Here is a 16893-nt window from a genome sequence, read left to right on the forward strand (position 1 = left end):
ACGAGTGCACATGACTTTCCTTTTGTGAACACTCCCAGAGCAAAAGAATGCGAAGCTCTTTAATGTCCTAACATTTTGTACGAAATGTACTGTACTGTGCACCACACCTGCGAGTGGCAAACTCAATAACAAATAGAGCAATTACCTTCTGTTGTCCATTCGCAGAATGCAACTAGAGGATCCAAGTTCCAATTCACATGGATGATTAGCAGGCAGCTCTTAGCAAGAGGCTGTTGGAGTGGTGATAAAAGGACTGTATAATGATGACAGAGTACTCCCTCTGTTTGACGGCACACTTACAGTATTTAAAAGGAAGTTATGGCTGGTTTTATTCCATTAGTGATGGGCATTTCTCATGCATGTATAAATGAGACTTTCTGTGTCACATGGAACACGTTGGCAAAGGCAGCCGGTGAAGGCGTTCCTCAACAAGGGTCAAGGCAGTCACCAGTATACTATGTTCCACCTGGGTGTCAGCGGCAAGCCTGCCGTCCTCCGGCTACAGCTCCCACCCGCTTATCCTCCATGTTTCTGGTGATACCAAGCAGGGACACAGGTCAGCTTAGTGGAAATGGAGGAGCAAAGATTAAAGGAGGCAAGAGCAGCAGAGGACCTGATGGAAATAAAGGTGGATGTAAACTCTGAAGATCTGGATTCATCCCACTTTGACACCAGGCCTCTGGTTTACGACAGGGATCCCAAAAGAGTTAACAGCAGCCTTAAGGTAACTAATGTGCACTGTCGCAGGGATTCAGTGTGTAACACACACAAACCTGACCAGAGAGCACACAGCACAGGACACAATGAAATGCGTTTGTCTGACTGAGAGAATTCAACATGCGCTATGGATTTCTGTCTCTAATAAACCACGTTCATGTAGAGCTGGAATGAGGAGAGAAGCATGGAGTATGGAGTCTTTTTATATGTGATTCACGATAATGAACTAATTATCTGTGAGAAGGTTTGAATTAAGATGTAATTTACCATAAGTTTTTCTTATCGGCAGTTAATACCAGACTGTTGTGGAATCGGCAAGAATAAATATAAATGTGTTGCACAATACTGACCTCAAGTGGACGTAATGACACACACAGTGTTAACTTTTGTTTATCTATAAACTATATATTTTTCTTCTACAAATTCCAATGAACATTAAATGACTGCAGTACATTAATATATCTTGATTATTCCTTCTCATTTTGTATGTGTTTATATGACCATTCAGGAGAAATTAATAACATTGACCATCTTGTGACAGTTCAGTGTTCTGCTTGGAAATGTTTGGACCTGGCATTCATTCATGTGGATGTTACTTAGACATGTAGCACCCACCTAGACCAGACCAGACACCCCCACATAGTACATAGTAATGACACTCCTTGATGGCAGCAGACATCCCCAACAGGATGCAGCCTGACACAGACACACACACAAAAACGCTTTAGGAACAATTAAAAAAACACGAAGAACAACACAAGTTTTTGACCTGGCCTCCAGATTCACTAGATCCCAAACTGATCAAGAATCTGTGGGATGATCCACAGAGACCCCTCCCCTCAACCCACAGGAACCAAAGGTCCATGTCCATTCTTTGATGAGGCACATCTGGGGCGTACACAATATTAGAAAGGTGGTCATAATGTTGTGCCTGATCGGTATGCATAGAAATTGCTTACAGTGTCCCTGTGTGTGTCCTCAGGTCATGTTTGAGGATGTGATTGCTGAACCTCCCTCGGTGCATAGCTTTGATAAAGTGTGGGTATGGAGTCACGCCCTGTTTGAGGTGTCCAGACTGTGGTGCTACCGTCTCATCTCCCTCCTGCTGGCGGTTCCGGTCTCACTAACAGCGGGGCTCCTATTTGCCATCCTCAGCTGTCTTCACATCTGGTAGGACTGTTACACTGAAGATGGGCTAGACTTAAGAATAAATTGCTAAACATTTTTGTGGTAAACAAGGATTATTAGTGGTTGGTGCAATCTTTTCCATTGCAGTTCTTTTTCCCAGTGGGAATTCCTTTCTGGAGGATTTTAATTTCCTAATTATTACATGAGCTCATGTGTTGTCCTCTTCTTTGTGTCTCTCGAGGCTGATCATGCCCTGTGTGCAGCTCCTCCTCATCAATATGTACTGGGTCCAGACTGTGTGGGCCAGCATACTGAACATTCTTATCAGTCCCTTCTTCACCAGTATTGGAAAGTGCTGTGGTCAAATCACCATCCATCTGACAGATGATGAAATCAGATAGAAAGTCTCACTGTGTAAATGTTAAATGTTAAAATGGATGTTACAAAGATCAAGCAAGCAGTAACAGATTGCATACTAATAATTAACAAAATCATTATGATATTAACTGGGGTATTGTTTTGTATTTTGTGGAGTTTGAGGAGATTTTAGTCTAAATATACTAAAACCTACTCAGTGTACTAATGCAAAACGATATAAATTTAAATGACAAACTGCTAAGGGAGACAATGAACAGTCCTCTGGATTAACGGATGGAAAATGCTTAGTTGTTGCTACAATGGTGTGTAGAGGCTGAGAAATAACAATATTATAAAGTGACTGAATAAAAGTTGAAGATCTTCAACAGATGTTTGACTTGAGGTGGATTCTGTAAACCAAAGAATTTAACTGTGCTGAAACACAATCCTCGTCTTAAAATGACCTGGCATGACTTTATTTTTTTACTCTTCTTAATCTGTGAACTGCTGTATGATTGTCTCAGTTGTGTTCTTAGAAAGAAGCAAAGCGATGATGGGAGAAACAGTAAATGAAAACTCCAGTAAGCGACAGCCAAGTGGAACCTGATCGACTGAGGCCGAACCAACAATATCAGACATGTGGAGTGAGCTGTGACTCAGTTAACATCCTGTTTGCTCAAACTACAAACTAAAACATGAAGTCCAACAAAACTCAAAAAGAGAATGCCCTATGCACAGTAATTTACTGAGCTCATCACAACAGGCAGCCCCAAATGCTGCCAAAATGGCCCTCTTGGTTTGAGCTGGGGTTTCTTTACATTTCACTTCAACCTTGATGAGCTAGTGGAAACAGCTGCACTCGACCGCCAGCTGAGACAATAACCAGTGATGACATAATCATAGTCTGATCAACTTGAGCTTGCAACATTTTTAACAAAAAGCCATCTGTATGTAAGTGAGTGGAAGTGAAAAGGCCCTGTGAGTCTCGTGGATGGACGTGACAAAAGGCACTTCTGGGTTGCATACATTCATTCATATATTTTCTATAACACTTGTCCTTTGGAGGGTAGCAGGGTGCTGGAGCCTATCAGAGCTGACACTGGGCGAGAAGCAGGGTACACCCCGGACAGGTCATCAGTCTATCGCACCTAACGAGCATGTCTTTGGACGGTGGGAGGAAGCAGGAGTACCTGGAGAGAAAACACGCAGAAAGACCCAGTCAACCGATGCTAACCACCACACCACTGTGCCGCCCCGGTCGCATTACAGGAAGTGTCAAATCCAACATTTTTGGAGAATCTCTTCATCTGCCTCATCAGCTTCAACTGTTGTATAATTGTTGTATGGGAAAAATCATTTTTAGGGGAAGCTTGCGATGACTTTCAGGATTAAATTAAATATAAATTGAATATTGTACAGTACAAAACTGTACAGTACAAATGTACAGTTATATGCATATATTTATAATAACACACCCAGCAGCTGCTCTCTGTAAAATGAGTTCCACTAATATTTGTAAAATAATCTGAGTGGGTGATACTACTCTATCCATACGTTCTATGTGAGTCTAAATATAGACCTGAGAGCCCTGCATGTCTGTCATCATTAAATGACAGACAAGAGCCAGCGCAGTCTCAGTTAACAGCACCGACTCCCATAGAAACACAAGTCCACTATGACTCTCTGCAGAACTATTTCTGTCTGTCTGCATCCATGCCGTATTGGCCTCTTCTCTCTCCACTGCCACTCCAGAATACTCCTCTAATTGGTTTGGCACCCTATAGCATGTATTCTGATCTCATTCCACCTCTCCCTCCTCATCTGTGTCTCTACCACCGGGGGAACCAGGACATGGAATGCCAATCTATGAGCGCAAGTCACGCTTCCTGTATTCCTCTTACACCCAACTGATAAATAGCAACATGGAGCTAGGGGAGGTACTACAAGCCCATGCTACGTTTCTGTCGCTGTCTCTGCGGCCCTCCTCTTTTTTTGGGGGGGAGCACCACTATACAAGTTTGTTTATGCAACATGCTGATATTGAAGGCTATGACTGATAGCAGCAACTGTGTAGCTTAAGGAGGTCTGCAGCAGAGTTTTATTTTGGGGGACTGTTGGATTTTATGTATTCACAGGCTAAAATTAGATACGTCTGAAGAGGCAGAGGAGCCGCTTTGTGCTGACTCTTTCTATTGTGTTCCATAGGCATGCCATTGTTATACTGGCATTATAACATGCAGAATAGAGTATGACATGACAGTAGTATACTTTCTTTTTGCTCTTTTGAGTTTCAGTGGCGGAATACAATTGTGCTCAATGTCCTCACAGCTCTGTGAAGTGCTGCATTTGTAATGAAGCACTGGCCGCTGCAAACAGATTCACTGCAGCATGCAACACTGCCAGAACTCTACACAAGGACAATTTCATTTCAAGGAGTATGTTATTAAATAAAAACAAATTCATCAGAAAATGCTGCAGAGTGAAAGTGATGCAGTAATAAATTGTTCTACGGTACAGTTACATGAAGTATATCAATGGGAATAAGACTGAATGCCTATTTATTCCCTTTGTCTCAATTTACCCGTAAACACACGGCCCTTCTTAAGTTTTCCAGAAAATGAGGGTGTGTTAGCACTCCCTGCCTCACTCTGTGGAAGTTAGTGGCAGTGTGCAAACCCAGCCCAGTTAGCCCAACAGCTCCATGTGAAATGTGACACAACTCTGGGTTCTCCTTTAAGGCATTCCTTTTCTGTGTGTGTGCATTACACTGTGTGCACGTGCACACTTTCCCTGTACGTGTGGGTGCCTATGCGTGTGCACGGTGGTGGTGGGTGGGGGTATGGGGCGGTTAAGGCCTCCATTTTTACCAGGACGTCTGCAGCAGCTGTCCCCTGGCATGTCAGCGGGAGCGTCACATTCGTGGTTACAGGGCTCTGAAGCGAGCTGAGGCGACTGCATTCACTTCGATCCGGGAAGCTTTATCCTCGCCGTCTCCGGCCCGTCCAGTACCTGCAGCCCAAACCATGGCGGACCAGTACCAGTACAACGCCAACGAGGAGAAGATTGTGAAGGACAGCCACACCAAAGAGATTGATCTAATCAACCGAGACCCCAAGCAGATCAATGAGGACGTGGTAAAGGTTTGTGCAGCATTCAGATTCTCATAGAAAGGTTTAAGACTGTATCCCCTGGCTTGTATGTGCATGTATGGTAAGGCAAAGAAATCGCAAAGGAATAAAGGAACAGGTTATTGTACTGTGTGAAAAATCCCTAAATAGACCAAGAGCTATTCCTGTTGCTTGTGGAGAACACAAAACTTATTTTGGGAATGGGGCAGAGGAGTTTGAAACTGATACACAGGGCCTCCATGTTTTATTTAGGTTAGTGTTTATCCTGTGATTGTTGCCATGTTGTCACCACAAACCCTTCTATGTAAAAACCTTAAAGATATTTAGATTGCTGGACTAAAAGGGGTTTGTGGTCAATACAGATGGCAAGTGTTGAGCACATGTTGAATGTGTGTGTGTGTCTCCATTTGGAATGATTTAAAGGCCTGCTCCTGTCAGTTTTCAGCAAACAATGCACAGATAAATTAAGTCAATGTGGGATAAATTAAGGTAATGTGGAGTCAATGTGGATGATGAATTAGCATCTACATAATACCAATCTAGCAATCATTTTCTGCAAATATTTCAGATTGTTTACCGTAAAAGGGAGTGGATCATTAATATCTTATTAAAACAATGGCCTGGGACTCTTATCATCCAAAAAATCACCTCATGCGTGTTTTTCCAAAGAACACTGATTTATTTATTTAGTTTTTTACAGAGTTTGACTCCAACAAATGTCTATGAGTAATGAAAAAGGGCAAGACTGTGCAGAAAAACGAAAAATTTAATGTGCAGCCACTCATTCAGAAGACGATCTCATATCTCAAATAGGAAATAGATTTGTTACGTCCCGGTCTGATCCTGCCCAATGGTCTGGAAGCAAAGAATAGGTTTTAGACGTGCACTGTATCTGCCTGCCGTGATTACTGACAAGTTAATTAACACCCCATAACTGGGTCTCCGCTGAGAATGTGACAGCCAACCATTCCAAAAGACCAGGTGCCACATACCGGAGACTTGAAAGAAACTGAACCGCTGTAAAGTCTCTCTCATGAATAATACATGAGGCTAAGTTCTGCTGGTAAAAACTGTGCTGGCGTATAGCTTTTAAAATGATTTCGATGCAGCATTAAAAGCCACTGCGCGAATTTGCCTGAATGACGGGGCATGAAGTGCAACAGATAATTGTTTTTCTTGCAGTAATAAATACGACCCTAACACTTTGCATCTTACAGACTAAACTTTACACTTAACATTGAGTTAGTCTTATCTCAACACACAGGGGGTTGATGGAAGGAGATGGATAAAAGCAGCCTTTCCTTATGGATTTGTTTTAATGAATATCCTTTTAAATGTCTACGTAGGTGGAGTTTGAGGATGTCATTGCAGAGCCTGACGGTACACACAGCCTGGATGGGGTGTGGAAGCTCAGCTATACCACCTTCACTGTGTCCAAATACTGGTGCTACCGCGTCTTGTCTGCTGTCTTCGGAATCCCTGTCGCCCTGCTCTGGGGCTTCCTGTTCGCCTGCATCTCCTTCTGCCACATCTGGGCCGTGGTTCCCTGCATCAAGAGCTGCCTGATCGAGTCGCAGTGCATCAGCCGCATCTACTCCCTCTGCATCCAGACCTTCTGTGATCCATTCTTCGAAGCCCTGGGCAAGGTCTTCAGCAGTGTGCGCGTGGCGCTACGCAAAGAGGTTTAAGGACGCACACAGAAGTGTTTGTAGTGTGATCGGATGAAGTGTGGTGTCTTTTTATACACAGAGTCCTGGCATTTTGCTTACTGCTGCATACTCCTCGTCTGCCCGTTGTAAAATGATGTCCCCCCCCGCCCTCCCAAATACAAACTCAGAGATCTGAATCCTGACATGCCCGGTGTGCCTTTGCCACCAGAAGCTCTGCGACAGCTGCAGCAGGCAGCATGGTTCTCTGACACCTCTGGCACTCCTGGAAGGCTCGGGGCTCCTCACTGACGGAGAAGAGGCCCATCTGCCAAGAAGAGGATCAGGCTGCCCTCATTTAATTGTCTCATCACTGAAAGCTCAGACGACGGCTTCTTGTTCACTGCTGGAAGATGCTGAATGCATGCGCTACATATGGTCATTCTGAAAATGAAAGTCGTCATGTTTCTTAGTGTGGTAATGTTCTACTTGTTCTACTTCTACTGGTTAAATTTATATTATTGTTATTATTAAAATGAATCTTATTGTAAAAAACTAACAGAATGAAAGAAAACTAAATGTCAAACAATTCCCCTTTAATTTGTGAACAAACTAACAAACCTACAAAGAAGAAAGTTTGGAAGCAGTCATGCAGCTAATGTGTTTCATTTCATGAAAGAGTGAGGGGTGGAATAATAAACATCCTTGTTTGCATATTTCAGTCAAGAATCTGTAAAAATGTATGGACCTAATTACCGACAGAGACAAGTAAGTTTATTTGGTTGGAAAAGCAGAATGACTTTGCAGTTCTGAGTCCTGAGAAACTGCATTATAAGAAGGCAAATTATGTGTGGGGTGAGACAAAGGCAGATGAAGACTGAAGAGAATGCCATTTTGATGTGCTTGATTACGTGCATTATTTCACTTCATTGTTGTGAGGCCGCGGAAATACATTTACACCAAGCATCCACTTCAGTGTTATTTTTGATGCCCTCTCTCATCCTGGGAGCAGCGGCCTGTGAACTGTGACCCACTAGAGGCTGCTGTTGTGTGTCTGTCTTTTCCTCCTTGGTGTCTGACATCCATTTTTGATCAGTCAGTGACACCACACCCTCTTCTGTTTGTAACCTCAGTGTGGCCAATTATTTTCTCATCCCTTACAGCAGCGATTCATTTTCTGTTTTATGTGGTCAGATCTCGTTAATAAATAATGTCTGGAGCTTTAAGCGCTTTCATTTCACAAAAATTTCCACACTGGCGCACTCGAAATCTTTTCATTTGAAGTTAAATTATCAACACAGACCACACAGATTCCATTTTTAAACATGAAAATAAATATATATATATATATTAAAAAAAAACATAAAAAAAATATCAGCTCAGTAGGAAAAATTTGCTTTTACTTTGATGATTCTTACAAAGATGCTCCAGGTTAAAACTTAGATCAGATTAAAAACCACATATTAATTTGTCCTTAATGTCTTTCAATGAACTGATAATGGTATTTAGATAAGGGGAGAGCTCGGGGCCAATGAGAAATGAATAGCATGTGCTCGTGATTAAGAAAACAGACGTACAGTGCACATACACTTATATATATTTATTAATATTATTATTATCATTTATTTATAGATGCATCAGTGCATTAAAATATTTGTATTTTACAGAATTTCCCTTGATAGTAAACTGACAAAAAGACTCTCAGAAGCATCACAGTACAAATAAGGGAAGAGAACCCCCCCCACACACACACCTCTTTTGTTCAGTCAAACATTAGTCTAAATTTACTCTGTAATTTACATTATGACATAATTAAAAACCATATTAAACCATATGCAGCTGAGTGTTGTGACAGTGACTAACCTGACTGAAGCTTAGAGTGATTGTTAAATATTCTACACTGTATTTTGTGATGCTGCTAAACTGTGGTAGATTATATCGTAGTGTACGGTGGTGGAGAGGCAATATATCAAGATGAACTGAGTGACAGAGCTGAAAGTTGGATTAACTGAACAGATCATAAGATCGGATTATTTTTCTAAACATACTGCTTTGGAGGTGATTTTATTACACAGGTTTTGCTTTTGTTCAAGTCACTCCTCATTATTGACAGTGATAATTAAATATGCAGTAATTAATTCAACAGGCCAACGATGCTTCACAAAATGAACGACTAAACTGTCTCTGGCTTAATTAGCTTCGCAAACAAAGTAAATTCATGTGAATGCACGGTTCACCTTTATTGTCACGTCTGGAGGTACCTACCTTGAATGAGCAGAAACTGCTGAAAAACAATAAAGAGTGAGCAGGAACTGCTGACTCAAGGTACCTCCAGAAACACAAGTCACTTTAGTTCAGCGCTGCGGCCTCCAGATCTCATCCAAATAGTGCATTTTGTGGCTGATTGCACAAGTTTGAACTTGCTGCCAAACATTTGTTCAAGGCATTTCATCAGGGTTTCTTCAGTCTGTTCAAAAGGCAAAATGAGTCAATTATAAAGCTGTCAGTGCATTTTGTTTTGCTTTCACTCTTTATTTTTGTGTTTTAATCTAAACCAGCGAGTGCTATATGGTATTTCACATCACATAACGTTCTCAAGTAACAGTTTACACGTAAGCAACCCATGGCAAACGTTTCAACGAAATTAACAACATCGTACAGAATATCTACAACATCTTCATTGTATCACAGACACATGGGATCTATAAGCTTTGATGGCAACAGTAACTGAATCAGTAGAGGAGTTGGCCACAGATGACAGTGCTTAACAAATTTTTCGAATGCTATCTTTTCATCTGTTTTTTTTTCTGCACTGAAAACAGGCGGGTATGTACTGTACACCGGAAAAAAGAAGAGTGTAAAAATAAGCATACAAAAAGATTCAGCTGATTACTCTTACTGGTCCATGATTAGCCCATCATTTCTAATGAACACCATGATTCCTCTCAGTAATACTTTCACAATGCCGTTTTTTTTTTTTTTTTTTTTTTACACTGAAGAGCCAGTTAGGATCTTTGTTGTTTTCCCTCCTCCGAGCTTGGACAGCAAAGCCTCTGGGTGAGAGGTATTTTGAAGTGGAACCGCTGGATGTTTTCTGGGCTAGGGCATGTAGTGAAACGCTGAATGAGCAGCTTCAGATGGGAAATGGAGGGCTGGTACTTATGTGGTGGAAGTCTGTGTGATGCTCCTTTGACTGCTAGTGCTCTTAATGGCAAAGGTTGAGGAGTTGCTCTTGTGGCTGGAGTCAAAGTCACGCTCACAGCGACACTGGGATGACTTGAGGTAGCGGGTGGAACAGCACAGAAAGTTCTGCCTAAGATCCTGAAACAGATGCCCGGCGAAGCACATGTAGATCCAGGGGTTACAGCAGCTGTTGAGGCTGGCCAGTAGCATGGAGATGATGAAGGGCATAGCTGCATGCAGAGAGAGAGAGAGAGAGAGAGAGACAGAAAAAGAACGAGAGAGGAAAGTTACTATGGTGCAATAAGAAAAGAGACAGATTTATAAGTCGGGTCAGATGTGCCAGATGTTTTTATTCCAACAAATAAAGGTATTGTCAGAAGGCGATATATGTTTTGTGATGATTTACAAATTTATCTAGAAGCAGCATCATTTACATAGAGAACATATATCAATACTTTATATAAAACCTTTATAGGGCAATAATTGAAATACTTGTAAATTCTAAATTTCAACCCCAGAGCGTGCTTTTGTGACATTTTTTAAACTCTTTCATTTTTGAATTGTGCCAGCTTCAGCCTGCGCATGTTTGATGCACAGAGTGGAAAAAACAACAACAACACAAGTAATTCAGACCACAAGTAGGCTTTTCCAATTCAAGAGTGGTGCTCCACAACCAGTGGATGTCGTCCAACAGATGTGGTTAGCTGAAAATCACCAGTAGATTAATGTTAGGGCTAAGGGTTAGCATCTAATGGTGTTGGAACGCCCACTTCTCTACAAAGAACGAATTTCCCTTAGCAAGCAACCGAGGAAACAGAATAGCGAAAAGGCGCAAAGGAATGAGCACTTATTTTCATTGGATCAAAGATAACAAAAAAGAAAGATTTTCTTTGATTTTCTTTTCCCTTGATCCAAGAACTTACTAAACAACTTGATGTAAGCATTCAGCTCAAAGCACCACAGTGTCACAGTTTATCTTCCCAGAGCAGGGAGTCCGGTTGACCCCTCTTGAAGACAGTTTTGATTAAAAATTGCAGTCATCTTCTCTCATCATCACAGTTGACATTAAAATGATTAAAGCCTTAAGTTTGAACCTATCAATACAGTTCATTCTGATGCGTTTCAGAGATTCCTGGTAAGGGAGACGGCTACAGAATACAGGCAAGAAGGAGAAATAAATATAAAAGGATGGAAATGGTTGAGACTGACTAAAGTAACGTCAGCTCTTACAAACATACGTCCAAGGCTAGAATAGGAGAAGTGGAAAAGTTGCTTGCACAACATTGCTGCGATACATGACACAAAGTAACCAGCGGTAGCATGTTGGGTGACATTTACACGACGTCAATCCCCTCGTCCAAGTGACATTTAGCAAATGAGTTTCAGATTCATGTAATAGATTCGTATCCTGTATTTAACCTCCGCTTAGTGATTGCTAATCTTTCCCTCAGCCTGCCTGCGCTGCTGCTGGTCCCATGTTGCCTCTAATGACATTCCCTGAGCCGTAACAAAAATTATTCAGTGTAAATGATCTCTGGAAGCAAATGACAATCATACACATGATAAATAATAATTGATCTTCAGCCATTAGGGGTTATAATTATGAGTCGAGTCTCAAGCATGAGTTTCCCTTCTGTTACACTGTCATACATTTTGTAATTTACTTTTGAGCAACTGCAGGACCTGTTGGTAGTTTTCCTGCATTTATCACATGAGTACAGAGTGGAAAGGATAATTTGAATAACAGTAGAAACTATCACAAAACCTCTTTCCACTACTGAATTTACTGAATTAGCTCGCGATGTCTTTCACTGGAGAATGATAAATCACTCCACAAATGAAAAGACAGAATGATCATCCTCTGGGTGGTACATCTGTCAGAGTTGATACCAGCCAGCCCAAAAGACTCTTCAACAATTCATTACCACTAAATGGGATTCTTGTTTCCTCGAGGTACGCAAACATTAGCAGTAAACTCATTGTGACTCTCACACAACATAGCTAAAACAGTTGTTTCTTTCCTTACTTGATGTTAAATCCCTTTGCAGGAACTGAGTGTTAGTCTGAGGTTGAATTCTGGGATTACGTGTCCGCAAAGCACTTAGTGAGGGTCAAGAAGTGTGCGACAGCACGAGTGAGAGGGAGATGTTTGTGTTCACATTTTTTTTTTCGTGTGTCTAAGTCAAGGTTTAACCTTGAGTTGCTCTTGTCCTCCACATAATGAAATCTGTCTGGCTGCTCAATTTGATATCACAGACGCCACTGATGTCCTTCTAACTAGCCTTAGATTGAGGAATGGGTCATTTTATAGTCTTCTGACATTTCCAGAAATGGCCTTGATAGGCCTAATCGTGCTAATAACGGTAAAGTTTCTGTCTATGAAAGGTCCAGGCTTCTACATTGCCCCGACAGAATAAAGTACTCCATGATTCTGGTTGACTGTGGTTAAAAAGCTTTAGTCGTGCATTTTTCACACGAATTAGACAAAGAGGTTGATAGCAGAGTCTACACCCTAAGGCCAGCATCCGGTTAGTTTAGCTAAGCGTCATTACTAGCAACTGTGGGAAACAGCTACTCTGGCCCTGTCCAAAGGTAGTCAGTACTGACTGTTTGAGCGTTGTGCAAAAATGGAAGTGCAAAAATTTGTTGTTTTGCAGGGGTGCCAGACTGTTCTTTGGCTGGATAACAAAAGGGAACTGCAGGAAGTTACTGATCCCAGTCAAAAAAATAACAAGCCAGAAATATCTTTGGACAAAGTCAGCCAAACTGTTTCTCCTTGTTTTGAGTCCCTCCGTTTCTAGTCGCCATCCTAAGCTATAGATCCATACACACCATTCAGAATTTTCATTTCCTCATCTAACACTTGTGAAATACAAACACATTTACCAAACCATCTAGCAGTTTATTTTAACATGGACAACTTATGCATCCAGTTTCTGATTTTTGGCACCTAAATGTTTGTCATGTGCCTTTCAGGCTACAAGTCGTGAGCAACAAGAATCTGTTTTTCCTCCTGTCTGGTTGGTCCGGTTGTGAAATACAAACCAAGCTCCCAAAATGGCCAAATACAGTTTGAATCCCACACTGTATTTGTTGTATGAGTCTGCATGTAAAATGTGTGGTCTCAGTTTTCTGAGAAGGACTCTTGTGGGTACTTTTATCTGCGCACACACAGGTGCCACCTGCCTTTTGTACACAAACAGTGGCACGTGTCAAGGCCAGCTCTGCCCATTCTGAGTGCAGACCTCAGTCTCCTCCCTGCAGTGACGCAGCCTCTGCAACAGAAAATGATTTACTCGCTTGCTTTTCCATTCACACCCGTTTTTGCTGCTCTTTTTCGGCAACTGTGCCTCTGAATATAACGATGAAGTGTGGCTTCAGTGGCAACTACAAGCTATCTCGTCAAAGCCTCCAGCATTATACCCCCTCTTGTAACACCAACATGTAAATAGTTGGCCTATACAATGCAGCCTGAGGAGGATGGCAACATTACACAACCAGCCAGCTGGAAATACACAAACCCACAGAAACAAAAGAAAAGTCCTAGGATGAGAGAGAATGTTTATTCTGTGCATCAAGGGACTTCCTGACATTATTGTCTTATTTTAGCGTTTGTGTATTTGTTTTTCTATTTTGTCCTTTTGTTGTTTTTTTTCTACATTTTTGCCTAAACTTGAAATATATATATACGCTGCTCATATATATATATATATATATATATATTATTTTCATCCAGGAGAATGAATGGCTGCAATTTTGTTTACTTTTTCTATTTTTCCAGTTAAAGAACAAATACATTAGAGCCTCCCAAATTTAAAGGCATGTTCACTTTTTACACATTTGTGCAATTATTAAATGTCATGGAGGAATGGATGCAGCACACAGGCAGCCTTTCCAATAGCAAATACACTGTGGGACAAATCAATGTTCCCGTTGTTATGTGGGAGTGGCCATGGACCAGCAGATCGATACACATGTAAGACCCTATACAGTAACTGGCTGCTTAGTGGCCTGTTGTGTTTAAATGTCAACGTCCCCCACGGGCACAAATAAAAGCTGCTTGGCGCGCGGTGGCGCACACTGATTTGATTAATGATTAGCCGTCAGTCGGTCCCTGCGGCGCAAGGAGGGCTACGAGAAACTTGGATAATTATGTATGCAGCTTTCAGACTGTGAAGACCCGATCACTCATCTCTAACACCACGCCATGTGAATTATAATGTCGTAATTCAACATTCGTGAACGCAATAAACCGGACTAGAACCTGACAGTTTGGAAGTGATGTTTTCTGATTCAGATGTAAAGGTGAAATTACGCACTGATTTCCAAATGTTTACTGAGACATTTCTCTGTTACAATTGCTTTCTGACGCAAACACACGACGTGCCACGTGGATTTAAATCGTTTGCCTTTTAAGCAAACGCTCCAACAATGTTTCAGGATTTTTGTTTTCGTTTGACCCCCGGCCAAACCTCCTGCACTGTGATCGGTAAACTCTCACTCTCGCGCCTTGGCTTATTTACCCTACGGTGAAGAAGAAAAAAATTCTCTCGTACTGTCAACTACACAGCTTAAGCACCAGAACCATCAGAGTAACGTGGACAATAGAGAACACACAGTTTTAAAACATGATTTCATTGTCTCCATCTGTCTCCATCCTCGCTTCCCCTGCGAGGAAAACACTGTTGCGCACAGCGAGGAGCATGAGAAATTAAAATATCCTGGATTTCCACTTTCAAACGGTGCCTGGAAAATGTGCATAAGGATGCTGGTGTATAGGTGTTTCAAAGTGTTTCACATGCGTAATGAAGTGTGGAACACATCAGCCGTTGCGCACTGGTGCGCACTCTGTATATACGTTACATTAAACTTTAAAATCCAACTTACCCTCGCGGGGAGCTGCTGGATCCCACGCAGACCACATCTGAACGGAGAAGAAGGGGGTCCAGCAGACGATATAAGCTAGGACGATCACAAAAGTCATTTTCACGGTGGTTATCTTCGCCTTGGAAATGAGCTTAACGCTGCTCACTCGGGCCAGCGTGTTACATTTGGAGGCTTTGGGCGTCAGGCTTATACACTGCTCCCGTCTGGTTTTCAGTTTAAAGTTTTGCCATATTTTGAAGCTTATCAACCCATAGCAAATGCTCAGAATAGCTACTGGAATGATGTATATAGTAAGACTAATCCATGTGATATAAGCTTTCGCTCCCCAAGGTTTCACGAAGTCCCCCCAGCAGTCGTACACTCCTGATCCCGCCGAGCCAACCTCCCTCAGGGAAAAGATGAACATCTGTGGGATACTGAAGAGCAGGCTCAGGATCCAGGAAAATAAGACATAGAAGCGATCTTTTCTCCTGTGCAAAGAACGGAGAGGCTGGCAAATTGCTAAACATCTGTCTACGGACATCAAAACTAACATGTAAGTGGAGGCGAACATCCCAACGACCTGCAGATATTTCACTAACCTGCACAAAATGTCCGGTCCATAGAACCGAAATGTGATGTCCCAGATAAGTTGAGGGAGAACTTGAAATATCGCCACAACGAGATCGGCGATGCTCAGGTGCTTCATGAAATAATACATGCGAGACTGGCTGTGTTTGGTGGTGTGGATGGCCAGCAGAACGCACAAGTTCCCCGCTAGTGCCAGAAACAGCACGAGGGCGAGCACAGTCACTTCCACCTTGGCCACCTCTTCGTTCCGCTTCAGAGGATTTGTCTGATTCAAACCACCGGTCCCGTTCATGAGACTCGAGTTCCTCCAGGATTCGTTGAATTGCCAAATGTCACTTTCGTTTGATATAATTTCCATTGCCGCAGTCTCTTCCTCTGCAGATGCGTCAGGGTTGTGCAGTCATGCAATGATTGGAACAGTCACCTGAAGGGTCTAATGTGCCAAAGTAGTCCCTGCGTCCTCACAGGTGACAACACGGAGGAGGAGATGTCATCAACATGTTTTGCTGGTTAAAAGCAGGGGTTCACGTTTTCTTGAAACTCAGCAGACCATATTTAAAATATACACAAGATACGTGATGCACGAATAACATCAAACATTTCAGTAAATGTCCAAAGAGCAAACCTCAACCTGCAGAAAGCTTCAGTGTGCACCTAAAAAACAAGAAAAATTAAAACACGTGAATAGTTCATTTCACTGGTCTAAGGTAGTTCTCCCAAACAAAAATCATAAATAATCTCAAAGAAATTAGAGCATGTGGTCTACAAAAAACACATACAGTTTGCTTTCGAAATCAAAAGGAAACTCTGTAAATTAAAATATGAGTAAGAGAGAAAAAAAGCTGCACATATGTAAAGCTCCGTCATCGTCAATGGGAAGAATCAGACTGGCCAGCACCACAGCGCATACGCTCCTATTGTAAGGTCCCAGCTTCGGTCATACTAGTAGTCTTATTCATTTCCACCACTAGGTGGCCGTGCGTCATTCATCAAAAACACGACTGCTCTTCTTCACCTCGGAGCAGCTTTTCTCCTGAGAGCACGAACCCCTCAGATCTACTCTGAATCACGATTCTCATTTTACAACCAGTCCGCCACACCGGAGAAGGTTTTTGCTGGCAGATTTAAATTAGTGCACAACTGCAAAGCTGTCCATACTGAAAACAAAACAACAACGGAAAAGAATCAACGACCTTGCACTGAATCCTGGTAAATGGAAAATATATGAAGATAGCTAAAGAATGGGAACGCCTGGGTAGAGACTAACATATGATTTA

At 42.0% G+C, this 16893-nt stretch overlaps 3 protein-coding genes across 4 annotated transcripts; 2 read left to right on the plus strand and 1 right to left on the minus strand.

Moving 5' to 3' along the window:
• Nucleotides 1–478: 478 nt before the first annotated feature.
• LOC125007027 (caveolin-2-like) lies at nt 479–2592 on the plus strand. The gene is made up of 3 exons (XM_047583582.1): nt 479–724; nt 1700–1887; nt 2087–2592. Exons 1-3 carry the CDS (start codon nt 572–574, stop codon nt 2244–2246), a joined length of 501 nt encoding a protein of 166 aa, XP_047439538.1. The 5' UTR covers nt 479–571; the 3' UTR covers nt 2247–2592.
• Nucleotides 2593–5060: 2468 nt separating this feature from the next.
• cav3 (caveolin 3) lies at nt 5061–8202 on the plus strand. The gene is made up of 2 exons (XM_047583190.1): nt 5061–5342; nt 6677–8202. The coding sequence occupies exons 1-2, from the start codon at nt 5226–5228 to the stop codon at nt 7016–7018; spliced, it is 459 nt and encodes a 152-aa protein (XP_047439146.1). The 5' UTR covers nt 5061–5225; the 3' UTR covers nt 7019–8202.
• Nucleotides 8203–8561: 359 nt separating this feature from the next.
• On the minus strand, nt 8562–16493 carry oxtra (oxytocin receptor a). Of its 2 annotated transcripts, XM_047583189.1 has the most exons (3): nt 15628–16493; nt 15047–15516; nt 8562–10389 (listed from the first exon to the last, which is right to left on the minus strand). In XM_047583189.1, exons 1-3 carry the CDS (start codon nt 15972–15974, stop codon nt 10136–10138), a joined length of 1071 nt encoding a protein of 356 aa, XP_047439145.1. In that variant the 5' UTR covers nt 15975–16493; the 3' UTR covers nt 8562–10135. The 2 variants fall into 2 exon arrangements, with proteins under 2 accessions (XP_047439145.1, XP_047439144.1); XM_047583188.1 differs by having other exon boundaries at nt 15047–16493.
• Nucleotides 16494–16893: the final 400 nt, after the last annotated feature.

Source organism: Mugil cephalus, chromosome 4 (assembly GCF_022458985.1).
Source record: "Mugil cephalus isolate CIBA_MC_2020 chromosome 4, CIBA_Mcephalus_1.1, whole genome shotgun sequence".
NCBI classification, from domain to species: Eukaryota; Metazoa; Chordata; class Actinopteri; order Mugiliformes; family Mugilidae; genus Mugil; species Mugil cephalus.